Genomic DNA, 17,257 nt, shown 5'->3' with positions numbered 1-17,257 from the left:
AAATAAATAAATAAATAAATAAATAAATAAATAAATAAATAAATAAATAAATAAAAAGAAATTATTTTTCATTAAACTTTTTAATGCAAGGAAGAAAACACTAACTATGCTTTACTGAAATTTACTTGCAGTCTGTAAATTGAGTGAGGTAAACATCCTCTAAAATGTACAAATAAAAACCATGTTCTGGGGAACTGGAAAAATTATCTGTAGCAACTGGGGACCTTAAAGATGACTTGGGCTTTTTTTCGCCGCCGGACGCCACCGAGGTCGCACGCGTGAGGCCTGTCCTCCGCTGCCGACATGCATTACGTCGCCTCCTACTTGCTGGCCGCCCTCGGCTGCAACTCCTCTCCTAGCGCCAAAGACATCAAGAAGATCCTAGACAGCGTGGGCATCGAGGAGGACGATGACCTGCTCAACAAGGTCATCAGTGAGCTGAATGGAAAAAACATTGAGGATGTGATTGCTCAGGGTGTTGGCAAGCTTGCCAGTGTGCCTGCTGGTGGGGCTGTGGCTGTTTCTGCTGCCCCTGCAGCAGCAGAGGAGAAGAAAGACGAGAAGAAGGAGGAGTCTGAGGAGTCAGATGATGACATGGGATTTGGCTTGTTTGATTAGATTCCTGCTCCCCTGAAAATAAAACCTTTCTACATATCTTGAAAAAAAAAAAGATGACTTGGGTGTAGTTCTCATCATCAGTATGGCAACATCTGTAACTCCAGCTACAGTGTATCTGACGCCTTCTTCTGGCCCCTGCATACCCTGCACATACATTACACATAAGTACAGTACATACACATAAAATATTAATAGAAATGTCTTTAAAATAGCAATGTTATGCCCACAGGTGGTGATTAGGAAAATATAACATCACCTCATGATAGACATGTTCCATTTGAGAAGCAACACCCCAATCAAATTAAACCCAACCTAGGGTCACAAACAAGGTCATCTGCATAACTATCTGGTGAGGACCAGTAAAAGGTTCTGAGAGTTATAAAACTTTTCCACAGTAAAAGATGAGTTTTAGGTCAAATATGAGTATGAAGATTGGTAGAAATTTTGCCTTACAATCATGGATTTGAATCCTTAGCATCAACTATAAAAGCTAGATGCAGGGATGACCCCTGTATTCTCAGATTTAATGGGACAGATTCGAATAATCATTTGAGCTCATTGGCCATCCAACCTTGCCACTGAGTGAGCTCTATGCTCAATGAGAAACCTTGTATCCAAAAGCAAGGTAGAGAGCAGTCCCGGAAGGTAGCTCTGCCCTCACAACCCTCTGTGCACATAGACAGGCACATAATGCCCATATAAACACCTGCACACATTCACAAGAATGTTTACATAAATCATATGCACACAGGCACACACACACACACACACACACACACACACACACACACACACACACTCGAGCTTAATACAATGATCCTGAACACTTCTCTAGTCCAAAAAGACATCACTGGGACTTTGTTGAGTCGTTGCATTGTGGTTGGGGTCTAAAGATGGTAGTGGTGATACTTCATTAACGTGTTTGATATTTTTTGTTGTGCAATGAATTCCCAGGACACTTTTGTAACATTAATTTCAAGGGTTTTGGAGCCTTGGATAAAACGTTTCAAATGGCTTAGGACAAACCAAAGTTCCTCATCATCTACTTGGATTTTTTTTTTTCGTACATGGGGGATTGTTTAAAATAATAGGATTAATGGTATTAGCTATCTACTATAGGTTTTAACCATCTTCTATTATTTTAATTTCTGTGCCAATGGCCTCTTAAATGTTATTTTTAAAGTATTTATTTTTGCAGGAAAATTCTTTACATACAAAAAACAGACCTGTGAAGAAAAACTGAAATATCTGAAATGTAAACCAGCTAATCAGTATAAAAATGAAATAGTTTATCATTAATGAAAATGCATTCCTATAAAATTACAAGACAAATATCATATTTGGAAATTTCTGCTCTTTTACTTTTAAAAGAAAAGTGGGAAAAGTGTCTTTTGATTTGTTTTGATTACTTGTAACATATTCTTAAGTGAAAGAAAGTAATACCCATTCCAGAGACACACAGCTTAATTTCTTCTGGAAAAATCGTCTGCCCGTTCTCTCGATATGCACAAAATGCTGCTGCTACAACAGAGGATCAGGTCTGGGGTAGAATACTTTGTGACATGTGTGCTCATTTATAAAAAGAAATAACTGTTATGTAAAGAAAAAATTTATATAAGAGACCTTAGAAATCTGACTTAAATATTTCAGATTTTGTTACAAATGAATATATGCATTAGATACTTTTTGATATTTATATCCAAAGAACGAAGGATGTGTTAGTCAGCCTGCTTTGTTGTATGAGGTCCAATTCTGAAGTAGGAATGTGGAAAGAAAATGCCAATTGGAATTGGAAGGAAGGGATGACTTTGGTATGGGATCCGTCTGCTTACATTGTTTCTCTGTGAGTCAGCACCAACATATGGGCTTTGAGACTTAAGTACCCAGGGAGCACTGGGAGGAAAAGGCCCACAGTTCAATGGCACCTGCAGTACAGCATTGGCTATGGCACTGTTTTCCTAGGGAACATGACAGATGAGGTTATTGAAATAAAAACACTTTATGTATAATAAAGTGTGTGTGTTGGTGAATGCATGTGTAGGTGTGTACACATATACATGAGTGATGGGTGGGAATGTGGAAGTCAAAAGTCAGCTTTACATTAGATGTCATTGCTCAGGAGTTTTTCTTTTTTAATTTTGTTTTTTACAATTCATTCATTATATATCCCTATTGAAGACCACTTCCTCAATTCCACCCAGTCCTACCTATTCTCCGTCTTCCCCCATCCTCTTCCCCTAGTCCACTGAAAGGGGGAGTTCTCCTCCTCTGCCATCTGCCCATAGCTTATCAAGTCTCATCAGGACCGCCTGGATCCTCTTCCTCTGTGGCCTGGGAATGTCACATCACAGGGGGAGGTGATCAAAGAGCAGGCAATTGAGTTCATTTTGTATCCTCGCTGCAGCCTCCTGTCTCATCTTCTTCCAGTCCCACCCACCTTCCCTCCTCTCCCACTATGCCCTTTCCTTAGTCCTCTGATAGGGGAGGACCTCTTCCCTTTCTATCTGACCCTAGCTTATCAGGTCTCATCAAGGCTAGTTGTATCATCTTCTTCTGTGGCCTGGAAAGGCTGCACTCCCCAGGGGAAAGTGATCAAAGAGCCGGCCACTGAGTTCACATCACAGACAGTCCTTGTATTCCTTACTAGGTAACGCACTTGGAAACTGAGCATCCAATGGGCTTCCTTTGAACAGGACATCTAGGTCTTCTCTGTGCATGGTCCTTGGTTGGAGTATCAGTCTCTGCAGCCCCCTGCCCCCAGGTATTTTGGTTCTGTTCTAAAGTTTTATTTAATGTACATGTGTATTTTGCCTTCATCATAAGTGTTCAGGAGTCAATGAATGTCAAATGAGGAGTCAGGTTCCATGGACTTGAATTTACAGGCATATCTGAGCTGGGGATCAAACCAGGTCCTCAACAGAACAGCAAATTAATAAAGACTTAACTGCTAAGTTAGCTCTGATGCTCTCAAGGTGTTGCAATGAGTAAATCATGTGAAATAAGCTTTGAGAAATAATATGGTAATGTAAGTTTTCAGGTCAAATTTACTTTGGGTGAACAAAAGCACTCTTTGCATTATTGCACAGAGCTTGGCAACGCAGACACTAGCTTTGTCCAGCAAGGCACAGCCTCTTCTTGCTTAACTACGCCTTCTGTTTATTCTAGGAGAATTTACTACACAAATATAGGACTAGTCTGGGCTGCAGCTGAGGGAGGGTGTAGTTATGAGAATTCACAGACTGTGATGAAAAGGTCAGCTGCCTTCATCGTATTCTTTAAAACAAATCTGTAGAATGGGTTTACTATCATATTCTGAAATTTACTTTATTTGTAAATATTCTGAGAAAATCCCTGTTCAGCAGAGAATTGAAGACTATGGGCCAGAGCCCTCTACTGATACCTCCTGAAATATCTTTCTTGTCTTGTCCTTCATTTCCAGTCTCAGATAATGTCTGCATGTTATTGAATCTCTTATGCAGGTTCAGTGTCCATCTGCATGCTGATATAAACAGAAAATCAGATTGCTGACTGGATGAGTCACAAGGGAAAGGAGGCTGCCTAGGAGCAGTATAGTCCCAGTACCACTTCTGCTTCCCAGGACCATCTGCAGGTCTTCCATTCTTGCTGTTCTATGTCCCTGGGTAATTTCAAAGCATAAGACATATAGCAGCTTATTTAGGGGACATTGTACTATTTTAAATTGGAAAATATGTTCAAAAGGTACTGGCCTTGTGGTGCATTTCAGTTCACAGAGTGCTTACATACCATGCACAGTGCACTGGGTTTGGTTCCCCAGAAAAATATAAACTGTGGCAGCACATGGCTCTAATGTCAGCACTTGGGAAGCAGCGGTAGAAAATTTAGAACTTCCAAGTCACCCTTGGATAATTGTAGCAAGTGAAGGCAAGCCTAGGTGACATGAGATCCTGTCAAAATAAAGTTTGCTTCTACATCATCTTCACAAGGATACAGTTGTGTGTGTGTGTGTGCATGTGTATGTGTGTGCATGTGTGTATATGGGTTTGTGTGTGTGTGTGTCTGTGTGTGTCTTTGTATGTGAGTGCATGCGTATGTTTGTATGTCTTTGTGTGTGGATACGTATGTTACGGCATATACGCATATGCACATGAACATGTATGTGTATGGCTGTTTGTGTGTATGATTGTGTGTGTGTGTGTGTGTTTGCACAGGTATGTATGCATGCTCATGTGCTGGCACTTGTTTCCTGCTAGCCATAAATTATGGATATACTCTGATTGCAGAACTCTGATTTCATGTTCGTCTTTTTTTCTTCTGGGCTTCATTATCCTCTACTCTTCACTTCTCAGTTATTCTAGAAAGTTGATCATTCTATTCCTCATTGTCATCTCTCCGAGGAGCAGACAGATGGCAGGTGTTTCAGGATTATAAGCCACTGTGTGCTGTTCCCATGGCTGTAAAGTTGAAAAAGTGATTTCAGCTCCCATTTATTCTCAGCTTGTTTGTTTCATCGGTTTAAATGTCTGCAGAGTAGAATCAATGAGGGAAGAATAAACAACACTTCTAGCTCCTTTTCTGATATCATTCCATCATTTCCAGCTTAAAGTACTCCATCCTTTTTCTTTATTTATTTTCCTCTCCAATGAAATCTTGACAGCTCAAGCAATGTGTTATAAAACCTTGGGAAAATTAAAACTTGCCATTCTCACTCCTTCTTGCTTAATCATGAAAAGTCATCATTAATATTTCTTGTCATTTTACTATTTCTTACTTTTATATACACTCCCGTGGTGTTTCTTCGAATTTACACTACTTGTTTGTTAATTTTGGATTGTATTATATATTTTTATATTTATTGTGTATTATATCATATTATGTATTTTTTAATTTATTCACTTTACATGCCAGTTGTACCTCCCTCACTAGGCTCCTCCCAGAACTGTCCTCCCTGTCTTCCACTCTATGCTGCTTCATTAGTCCTCAGAAAGGGGGAGCTCTCCTCCCTTACCAACTGATCCAGACTTAGCAGGTCTCACCAGGACTGCCTGCATCTTGTTCTTCTGTGGCCTGGCAAGGTCACACTGCCAGAGGGAAGTGATCAAAGAGCAGACAACGCAGACCATGTCAGAGAGTCTCGCCCCTGCTCCCTTTACTAGGAAACCCACATGGAGACTGAGCTTCCTCCTGGCTACATCTGAGCAAGGGTTCTAGGTCCTCTTCACCCATGGACCCTGGTGAAGATCCTTTTCCAGTCTGTAAGCTGTCCTTTTCTTTTTTTCCCTTCTTTCTTTCTTTCTTTCTTTCTTTCTTTCTTTCTTTCTTTCTTTCTTCTTTCTTTCTTCCTTCCTTCCTTCCTTCCTTCCTTTCTTTTTTTTTTTTTGACAGTGCCCTTTGCTTTAGAGAAGCATTTCAGATTCAAGAGGTCCCATTTAAAAATTATAGATCTTAGAGCCTGAGCTGTGGATGTTCTGTTCAGCAAGTTGTCTTCTGTGCCAGTGAGTTCAAGGGGCTTCAGCAATTTTCCTTCTAAAAAAAATTAACATATCTGGTTTTAAGTTGAGGTCTTTGATCCACTTGGACCTTAAGTTTGCACAAGGTGATAGATATGGATATATTTGCATTTTTCTACATGTAAACATCCAGTTAGACCACATCATTTATGGTAGACACTATCTGTTTTTCACGGTATAGTTTTGGCTTCTTTGTCATAAATTAAGTGTCTGTATGTGTGCAGGTTTATTTCTGAGTCTTCAGTTTGATTCCGTTGATCCAGTAATCTCTTTCTATACCAATACCATGAAGTTTTTATTGCTATTGCTCTATAGTAGAGCTTGAGATCAGGGATGATGCGTCCAAAAGACCTTTTATTATACAGGGATGTTTTAACAATTCTGGATTTTTTTTTTTCATATGAAGTTGAGAATTGTTCTTTCAATGTCTGTAAAGGATTGTGTTGTTATTTTGATGGGAATTTCATTGAATCTGTAGATTGCTTTTGGTAAGATGGCCATTTTTGCTATATTAATCCTACAGATACATGAGCATGGGAGATATTTCCATCTTATGATATCTTCTTTAATTTCTTTATTCAGAGACTTGAATTTTTATCTTGAAATTAGTACTTTATTTGTTTTTAATTTATTTTTATAAATTACAGCTTATTCACTTTGTATATCAGCTGTAGCCTCCTCCCTCATCTCCTCCCAACCTCCCAATCCTACACTCCTTCCCTTATCTCCTCCCATGCGCCCCCCCCAATCTACTGATAGGTGAGGTGCTTCTCCCCTTCCCTCTGACACTAGCTTAGCAGATCTCCTCAGGACTGGCTGCATTGTCTTCCTCTGTGGCCTGGTAAGGCTGCTCCCTCCTCAGGGGGAGGTGATCAAAGAGAAGATCACTAAGTTCATGTCAGAGACAGTCCCTGTTCCCATTTCTAAGAACCAACATGGAGATCAAGCTGCCATGAGCTACATATATGTAGAGGTTCTAGGTTATCTCCATGCATGGTCCTTAGTTGGAGTATCAGTATCAGAAAAGACCCCTGGGCCCAGATTTTTTGGATCTGTTGCTCTCCTTGTGGAGCTCCTGTATCCTCCAGGTCTTCCCATCTCCCCCTTCTTTCATAAGATTCCCTGAGCTCTGCCAAGAGATTGGCTATGAGTCTCAGCATCTGCTTTGGTACCTTGCTGGGTGAAGTCTTTCAATGGCCCTCTGTGGTAGGCTCCTGACCTGTTGCCTGCTTTCTCCCTCTTCCGACATCTGTACCATTTGCCTTTCACAGTGAGGATTGATCATCTTACCTAGTGTCCTCCATCTTGCTTAGCTTCTTTAGGTGTACAGATTTTAGTACATTTATCCTACATTATATGTCTAATATCCACTTATAAGTGAGTATATGCTATGTGTGTCTTTCTGCTTCTGGGATACCTCACTCAGGATGATCTTTTCTAGTTCCTACCATTTGCCTGTAAATGTCATGATTTCCTTGTTTTTAATTGCTGAGCAGTATTCCATGGAGTAAATGCCATACAAGTCTTTCACTTACTTGGTTAGAGTTACACAGATATTTTATTTTTTCTCTGGCTATTGTAAAGGGTTTTATTTCCCTAATTTCTTTCTCAGAAGTTTGTCATTTTATACAGGAGGCTTACTGATTTTTTTTTTTGAGTTAATTTTGTATCCAGCCTTTTCTCCTGAAGGTGTTTGTCAGCTATAGGAAATCCCTGCTTGAATTTTTGGAGTCACTTATACATACATGGTACCATATCATCCACAAATAGTGATATTTTGACTTCTTCCTTTCCAATCTTTATCTCCTTGATCTCCTTTAGTTGTATTATTGCTGTAGTTAGGACTGCATGCAGGTACTACATTGAAGTGATATGGAGAGAGTGGCTAACTTTGTCTTGTCCCTGGATTTAGTGGAATTGCTTTGAGTTTCCCTCCATTTAATTTGATGTTGGCTATGGATTGCTATATATTTCTTTTATTATGTTTAGGTATGGGCCTTTGTAGCCTTAGATTTTTCACAAACCTACTGTATTTAGAGTTCTTAAATGTACGTACCTCCCTTCCAACCCACTGACCAGAGATAGGAAAGAAAGAAGGTATTAGGAAAAGAGGGTTGTAGACCTTTTCATAAATAGTTTAGAAGTAGTTCTTTGGAGCAAGTCAATTCTTCATTGTCCAGATACCAGCAGTCTAGTTCAAATGCCAACACCAAACAGCAACATGACTCAGTACTATTCAGCAGAAACAGTAAGGCACCACTGAATCAGAATGAGTCAGCCAAAGCTGCAAGACTCAGTTGCAAGACCCTGAGAATTTCTCTAAAATGTTTTTCTCTGGAAAGTAAAGTGTGTAAGAATGAAGAGCAGGGAAGCTATGTCTATACAAAAAGCATTGTCTTACTGTACATGGGCATGTGTATGTCTCCTTTCCTCAGAGTCCACCTACATGTGTTTTTGTTTTTGTTTGTTTGTTTTATCAGCTGGCCAAAATCATGCCCCTCACAAGAGATGGCTCACGGCAAAAATTACATGCCCCCCTAACAAAACATTACATGATGCAACTGAGTATTCAGAAACCAGAAACTACTACTTCAGGCCTTATATCCCGGATCTGTCCAAGACTTTACCATGAAGCGAGTTGGATTTTGTTTAAGGCTTTTTCTATATCTAAGGAGAATATCATGTGTTTATTTTTTTTTCTTTCAGTTTGTTTATATGATGGATTGTATTGAACCACTCCTGCATGCCTGGGATGAAGCCTACTTGACTTTGGTGGATGGTGTATTTGATGTGTTTTTGGATTCAGTTTATGATTATTTTGAGCACTTTTACATCAATGTTTATAAGAGAGACAAATCTGAGATTCACTTTTTTTGTTGGATCTTTGTGTCTTTTAGGTATCAAGGTGACTGTTGCTTCATAGAATGAGTTTGGTAATGTTCCTTCTGTTTCAATTTTGTGGAATAGTTTGAAGAGAATTGGAGTTAACTTTTCTTTGAAGGTCTGGTAGAATTCTGCACTGAGTCCATCTAGCCCTGGGATTTTTTTTGGAAGGGAGACTTTTGATGACTGCTTCTATTTCCTTAGGGGATTTGGACTATAATTTATTTACTTGATCTTGATTCAACTTTGATAAATGAAATTTATCAAGAAAATTGTCCATTTCATTTAGATTTTCAAATTTTGAGGCATAGAGGCTTTTGATTCTTTGGATTTCCTTAGTGTCTCTTGTTATGTTCCCCCTTGCATTTCTGATTTTGTTGATTGGAGAGTGTCTCTTTGCCTTTTAGTTAGTTTGGCTAAGGGTTTGTCTACATTGTTGATTTTCTCTTTTTAAAATTTTATTATTACAATTCATTGGTCTGAATTCTCTTTCTTTGCTGGGTCTTTGTGTATTTTAGGAATCACAGTGACTGTGGCTCACAGAATGTGTTTGGAAATGTTTTTCTGTTTCTGTTTTGTGTAATAGTTTGAAGAGTATTGGCATTAGCTCTTCTTTGAAAATCTGATAGAATTCTGTGCTGAAACCATCTGGCTCTAGGCTTCTTTTGGTTGGGAGACTTTTCATGACTGCTTCTATTTCCTTTGGGCATATAGTACTATCTTATTTGCTTACCTGATGGGATTCAACTTTAGTAAGTGGAATCTATCAAGAATTTTTTTTTCTTTTCATTTAGATTTTCAGATTCTGTGGCATATAGGCTTTTGATAAAAGACCTAATGATTCTTTGGATTTCTTCATTGTCTGTCTTTATATCCCCCTTTTCATTTTGTATTTTGCTGATTTGAATAGTGTTTTTCTGCCTTTTAGTTAGTTTGACTAAGGGTTTGTTTGTCTTGTTGATTTTCTCAAAGAACCAGCTCTTTTTTGTTGTCGTTTCTTTGAATTGTTCTCTGTTTTTAATTTATTGATTTCAGCTCAGATTTAATTATTTCCAGCCATCTACTACTCTTGGAGGTGTTTGCTTTTTTTCCTCCTCGAACTTTCAGGTGTGCCCTTTACTTGCTTGTATGAGATGTCTCCATTTTCTTTATGAAGGCACTTAGTTCTATGAACTTAGCACTGTTTTCATTGGGTCTCGTAAGTTTGGGTATGTTTTGTCTTAATTTTCATTGAATTTTAGTAAGTCATTAATTTCTTTATTTCTTCCTGATCCAGTTGTCATTGAGTAGAGAATTGTTCCGTTTCCATGCATGTGTAGTCTTTTTCTTATTTTTGTTGTTGAGGTCCAGCTTTAGTTCTGGTTTGCTTTGTGACAAAGTATAAGGTCAATTTTGGGGAAGGGTTCTGTGTGGTGCTGTAAAGAAGGTATAATCTTTTGTGTTTGAGTGAAAAGTTCTGTAGATGTCTGTTAGGTTCATTTGATTCATGACATCTGTTAGTATCATTTTTCTCTGTTTAGTTTCTGTTTTGTTGACTTGTCCTTCGGTGAGAGTGGGGCGTTGAAGTCTCTCACTATTATTATATGTGGATTTAAGTATTATTAATGTTTCTTTTACAAATGTGGGCAACCTTGTATTTGGGGCATGGATGTTCAAAATTAAGATGTCTTCTTGGTGAAATTTTCCTTTGATGAGTATGAAGTGTCCTTCCTCATTTCTTTTTATTAATTTTGTTTGAAAGTCTGTTTTATTAGATATTAGAATGGCCACTCCAGGTAGCTTGTTTCTGTTTGCTTGGAAAAACCTTTTTCTAGCCCATTATTGTTGGATAATTTCAATCTTTCTGGCTGAGGTGTGTTTTGGTATGCAGCAGAATAATGGGTCCTGTTTTCACATCCATTCTGTTAGTCTGTGTTTTTTTTTTTTTATTGTAGAGTTGAGTTCATGGATGCTGAGAGATATTAATGACTAGTGACTGTTTTGATGTTGGTTGTGGTACTGTGTTTGTGTGCTAGTCTACTTTTGATTTTTCTGTAGTGAAGTTATTTAAACCTTGGTTTTGGGGTTTTATTTTCTTTGTTTGTTTGTGATTGGGTTGTAATTAACCTCTTTAGGTGAGAGTTATCTTTCTACTGTCTTATGCAGTGCTGGGTAAATACATAGATATTGTATAAATTTGGTTCTGTCTTGGAATATCTTGTTTTCTCCACCTATGGCAATTAAAAGTTTTGCTGGCTATAGTAGCCTGGACTGACATTTTTGGTCTATTAGAGTTTGCAAGATGTCTGCCAAGACCCTTCTGGCTTTCATAGTCTCTGTTGAGAAGTCTGTTGTGACTCTGATAGGTTTGCCGTTATATGTTACTTGGCCATTTTTTCCCTTGCAGCTTTTAATATTTTTTCTTTGTTCTGTCCATTTAGTGTTTTGATTATGTGGTGGGAGGATTTTCTTTTCTGGTCTAATCTATTTGGTGTTCTGTAGATTTCTTGTATGCTTATAGGCATCTCTTTTTATAAAACTTCCTGAAAGATAACAGTCAGGGAAATACATAACCATCTCTATTCCTAAAAAAGAAACAACTGTGAATGAATTGAATCCAGAGGAGACCTTGAGAGTAAATACAAAGTGGTAGTTGCTTAAAACCAGGTTGAGGGTTTAGTTTAGGTCAGTGGGGATGGAAACAAGAACTCTAGGAATAGTGAGCTGAATGGCCAAGGACTAGACAACCCATAAGTGCTAAGGCCACTTGCTGAAAGATTCTCAGGCAGAGATTAAGTTCTGATCATGACTCCTATTGAGGTTACTGAGAACCCTAGACAACATCTGACAATCTGCCTCTCCATGCTAATATCAAAGAGAAGCACTATGAGGATGATTCCAGGAACCAAGAACTCTTAAATAGTGTAGGCTCTGAAGCCCCAAGGCTTGAGTGTGGTGCTTCATGTCTAATTAAGTCTCCAATTAGGAGACTAGAATTAAGGGTTAGGAACTAGAATTAAGGGTTAAAACACTCACTCCAATCTTCCCACATTAGTGCTCTTCCTTCTTTCACCCATAGTCCAGCCCTCACACTGATGACACAGACTTGGAAAGAGGGAAACTGCATGGTGAAAGAATGAGCCACAGATGAGTGTGGTGTAAGGACATGGAAGCTGACAGGAGGCCTCCAGAGTGCCCAGGGAAGTATTCACTTCAATTGCAAGCCATAGCTTGGTAACAACACTGCTCAACTCAGCACATTTTTTTTCCAGAAACTCAATCCAAATGGTAATTTATTTAAATTGCACTGGGGAAATATACTTCAATTTTGGTTTATAGGTTTGAATTGAAGTTGTGTATTTTAATTCCCATGAGTATGAGTTGCTAATATATATATATATACACATATATATACACACATATCATAAGGAAGAAGAGTTCAAAACACACCCAACCAATAATAAGGGGAACAGGGACCATTTCTGACATGAATTCAATGGCTGGCTCTATGACCTCCCTACCACCACCCGAGGGAGGAGCAGCTCTGCTAGGCCACAGAGGAGGACTTTGCATCCAGTCCTGAAAATACCTGATAAGCTAGGGTCAGATGAAAGGGGAGGAGGTCCTCCCCTCTTGGTGGGCTTGGAAAGGGGTAGGGAGAAGATGAGGGAGGGAGGGTGGGGTTGAGAGGGAATAAGGGAGCGAGATACAGCTGGGATACAAACTGTAACTAATATTAAAAGAATAAAAAATTATAAATAAACAAACAAATAAATTTTAAAAAAGAAATACTAATGGACACAATGAAATGTTTAATCCAACATACTTTCATTAAATTTCACCTTTTCTTTTACATTAATTTTGCCACACTTTACTTTTTAATAAAATATTAACTCTTGTCATGCATTGGTGGTACATTCCTTTAACCCAAGGAGGCAGGGTTTGAGTTCAAGGCCAGAGTGGTCTATAGTGCAAGTTCTAGGACAGTTAAGAATACACAGAGAAATCCTATTTAGAAAAAAAAAAACTTAACTATTTGGCATAAATATCTTTTATTACTTTCTTTATATTATTGTTTGAGATTTCATACATACATATATGCATTAATCATATGCATTGTTCTCTGTCCTACAATTTCTGCTCTTCCTATCAAAACCAAATACAGTTATGAAGTTAAACAAAAGTTAAAAGGGTCCAATAAAAGCAGGACACTGTCATGTTGTAATATCTGACAAAATGAACTTTAAACAAAATTAGTTCGAAGAAATAAAAAATGTTATTTCACATGGATTAAAAGAGCAATTTATCAAAAGGATAATATAATCTTGAGTGTATACAAACAGTTCACCCAATTTCATAGCACAAATTCTACTAGAGGAAAAATAATAGAAGAGCCCAACACAATATCAGCGATTCCTCCACTTACCGGGCTCACCAATAGACTGGTTATCCTAATAAAAAAATTAAACAGAGACATTTGGGTTAAATTATGTCATATAGCAAACAGAACTACTATCTATTACAGGGCACTCTCCAAATATTACAGAATACACTTCATTGTAAGGGGCCCAAATTCTTTCTAAAATAGAGCACATGATAACACATAAAGCATCCTCACAAACAAGGGAAAATTAAAATGATATTCTGTGTTTAGTTCAAGTATTATGGAATAAAATTAGATGTTAACAGCAAGAAAAACTACAGAATATACATACAATGATGGAAACTGAGCATCACATGAATGATGACACAGTCATCAAAGAAATCAAGAAAAAAATTGTAAAAGAAAATAAAAAACAGCATGCCAAAATCTGTGATATACAACGAAAACAGTCAATAAAAAGCAGTATTCATGAATAATACTATCTATCCTAAATGTTTAGAGATATCTCAATAACTTAAATCTATATTAAAGGAACTTTAAAACAAAGAACAAACCAATTGCAAACACTGTATTGGAAAGGAATCATAAGGGAAGCCTTCAAAATGATAAAGTATTTTGAACAAATACATATCCAATGGAGAGCTAATATGCAAAATATATAAAGAACTGAAACAAACCTAGATATAGAGGGAAAATGTAATCCAATTAAAAACGAGGTACATATCTAAACAGAGAATTCTCAAAAAGGGAAACTGCAAGGGGAGAAGAGAAACATAAAAGAAATGTTTACCTTTCTCACCATTAGGGAAATGCAAATCAAAACTACTTTGATATTTTATCTTGCACCTTCAGAATGTTATAGATCAATTATACAAGTGACAGCTTATGCTGGCAAGATGTGGAATAAGGAGAACACTCATCCATCGGTGGTGGGACTGAAAACTTGTACAATCACAGTGGAAATCAGTATGATGCTGCCTCAGAAAAATGGGAATTGATCTACCTAAAGATCCAGCTACACAACTCTTGGACATACAATGAAATGATGCTTCACCATACCCTAGAGAAACTTGATCAATCCTGTTTATTGCTGCTGTATTCATAATAGCCAGTAATTGTAAACAATCTAGCAATCTCTCAACAGGTGAATGAATAAATAAAATGTGGTATGTTTACCCAATTAAATATTCCTCAGTTGTTAAAACAATAAAATTCTCAGGTTTGGATGGAACTATTTGGGTGCAAATAGAAAAAAAATATATTGAGTTAAGTAACACAGCTTCAGATAGACAAATATGTTATGTATTCACTTATTTGTAGATATTAACTTTAATCAGCTATAACCAAGCTACAATCCATAGATCCCCAGTGGTTAGTTATAAATTCAGGGACTGGGAGTGTGGTGGGAAAGATAGATATTCCTAAGAAAGGGTAGGAGAATAGATAGTTACAGGTAGATGATGGGAGACAATAATGGGAGGATCAAATAGGGAGGGAATGGGAAGGAAATGGTAAGGAAAGGAAGATGAGGAGAAACAGCTTACAGGCAGTTTGAAGGATAGTATGAAATCATTTACAATGGAAGCTTCCTAAAATATATACATTTATGAAGGTGTTCCAAATGAAATTGCCAAATAAAGGGGAAGCAGAACCCCAATTGGAAATCTCTTGTCATCAAAAGAATCTTTACCACTGAGATTGGATTACATTTAATTGAGCTGTTGCTCAAATCTGCTTCATGGAACTCTCAAACAAGTTATTGACAAGACCATAAATTGCTCTCACAATCAGGCAGCAAGGCCCAATTGCTGAAGACAACCCCTACAAAACTCATCAAACGTGAGAAAAATTAGCTGAAGCCTAAATAGAGCCTTTATCCCTGTGTGCTAACATCCTGGTGCAGGAAGACACTCTGTAGGCTCTCAAAGAAGGGTAAACACCAACTCAGCCACAAACCCTTTGCTTTACAATTGTGTCCTGCCTGCATCTATGCTAGTGTAGTGGCACAAAGCTTTTGAGAGTAACCAATATCTGATTGGATTAAAGGCCTCTTATAAATTAGGAAGACTACACCCTTCACAATAGCCACAAATAATATAAAGTATCTTGGTATAACCCTGATCAAGCAAGTGAAAGACCTGAATGACAAGAACTTCAAGTCACTAAAAAAGAAAGGAAAGAAGATATCAGAAGATGGAAAGATTTCCCATGCTCATGATTGGTAGGATTAACATAGTAAAAATGGCCATTTTATCAAAAGCCATCTACAGATTCAATTCAATCCCCATAAAAATACCAACACAGTTCTTTACAGACCTTGAAAGAACAATTCGAAACTGCATATGGAAAAACAAAAAAACCCAGAAGAGCTAAATAATTCTATACAATAAAAATAAAATAAATGAATAAATAAATAAAAAACTTCTGGAGGTATCTCCATCCTTGATTTCAAGCTATACTCCAAAGCATTAGTAATAAAAATGGCATGGTACTGGTATAGAAATAGACTGGTTGATCAATGGAATCAAATCAAAGATCCAGAAATAAACCCACATACATATGTCCCTTGAGTTTTTGGTTTTTTTACGAAGAAGCCAAAACAATACAGTGGAAAAAGACAGCATCTTCAACAAATGGTGTTGGTCTAACTAAATTTCTACACATAGAAAAATGCAAATAGGTCCATATTCATCACCCTGCACAAAACTCAAGTCCAAGTGGATCAAAGACCGCAATATAACACAAGATATACTAAATCCATTAGAAGAGAAAGTGGGGAAGAGCCTTGAACTCGTTGGTAAAGAAGACAACTTCCTGAACACAACAACCAGTAGCTCAAGCTCTGAGATCAACAATTAATAAATGGGACCTCATAAAACTGAAAAGCTTCTGTAAGGCAAAGGACACTGTAGGCTTAGATTTTTCACCAAACCTACTTTATTTATGATTCTTGAACACCTTTACCTCCCTTTCAACCCCTGACCTTAGGTAGGAAATTAGTAGGGAAAAGGGCTGTAGACTTTTCTCATCAACTTCCCGATGATTAGAGTTGATAGGTCTTTAGGGGATTACCAAACTCATTCTTCAGGATACCAGCAGTCCAGTACAAAGGCCAACACCAAGCAGCAACACGAAGTCAGGAAAAGCCACAAGACTCAGTTCAATTGCCCATGAAGTTCTCTGGAACATTTTTCTTGGTGAAGTCAAGTGTCAAAGCATAAAGATCAGTGCAGCGATATTGATCCAAAAAGTAATGCCTCATTTTGTGTGGGCCTCTATATATTGTCTCTCCTCAGAGTCCACCCATGGATGTTTTCAGCTGGCCAAAGTCTTGCTCCTGGAATGTGAGAACTCACAGCAAAATATCATGTTCCCTCTCACAAGCCAACCTACAGCAAAACATCACATGACAAAACTGAGTCTTCAAAGAACCAGAAACATCCACTTCAGGATACTATCAATAGACTGAAATGACAGTCTGCAGATTGTAAAACAATTGTCACCAATCCTACATCCAACAGAAAGCTAATATCCAAACTATATAATGAACTCAAGAAATCAAACACCAATAAACAAAATAACCCAATTAAAAAATGGGGCACAAAAAAATGGGGCACAGAACTAAACAGAGAGATCTCAACAGAGGAATCTTAAATGGCCAAAAATCACTTAAAGAAATGCTCAACATCCTTAGTCACTAGGAAAATGCAAATCAAAATCAGTCTGAGATTCCATCTCATACCTATCAGAATGGCTGAGATCAAAATCTCAAGGGTTAACACATGCTGTGGAGAGTGTGGAGAAAGTAGAACACTTCTTCATTACTGGGGAATGTAAACTTGTACAACCACTTTGGAAATCAATCTGGAGCTTTCTCAGAAAACTGAGAATACCTTTAACTCAA

The 17,257-nt window shown here is 37.8% G+C and overlaps 1 protein-coding gene across 1 annotated transcript; it reads left to right on the top strand.

The window, feature by feature from the left end:
- The first annotated feature begins 255 nt into the window (after positions 1 to 255).
- LOC129677860 (60S acidic ribosomal protein P2-like) lies at positions 256 to 664 on the top strand. The gene has a single exon (XM_055608490.1). The coding sequence runs from the start codon at positions 304 to 306 to the stop codon at positions 616 to 618; it is 315 nt and encodes a 104-aa protein (XP_055464465.1). The 5' UTR covers positions 256 to 303; the 3' UTR covers positions 619 to 664.
- The last annotated feature ends 16,593 nt before the right edge of the window (positions 665 to 17,257 follow it).

The sequence above is a fragment of the Psammomys obesus genome, unplaced genomic scaffold, assembly GCF_907164565.1.
Source record: "Psammomys obesus unplaced genomic scaffold, mPsaObe1.curated_primary_1811, whole genome shotgun sequence".
Classification (NCBI taxonomy): domain Eukaryota; kingdom Metazoa; phylum Chordata; class Mammalia; order Rodentia; family Muridae; genus Psammomys; species Psammomys obesus.
This window is presented reverse-complemented; position numbering and strand designations above follow the sequence as displayed.

Coding starts and splice junctions, on each gene's coding strand:
- LOC129677860 (XM_055608490.1), top strand. CDS start 304: ATGCATTACGTCGCCTCCTACTTGCTGGCCGCCCTCGGCTGCAACTCC.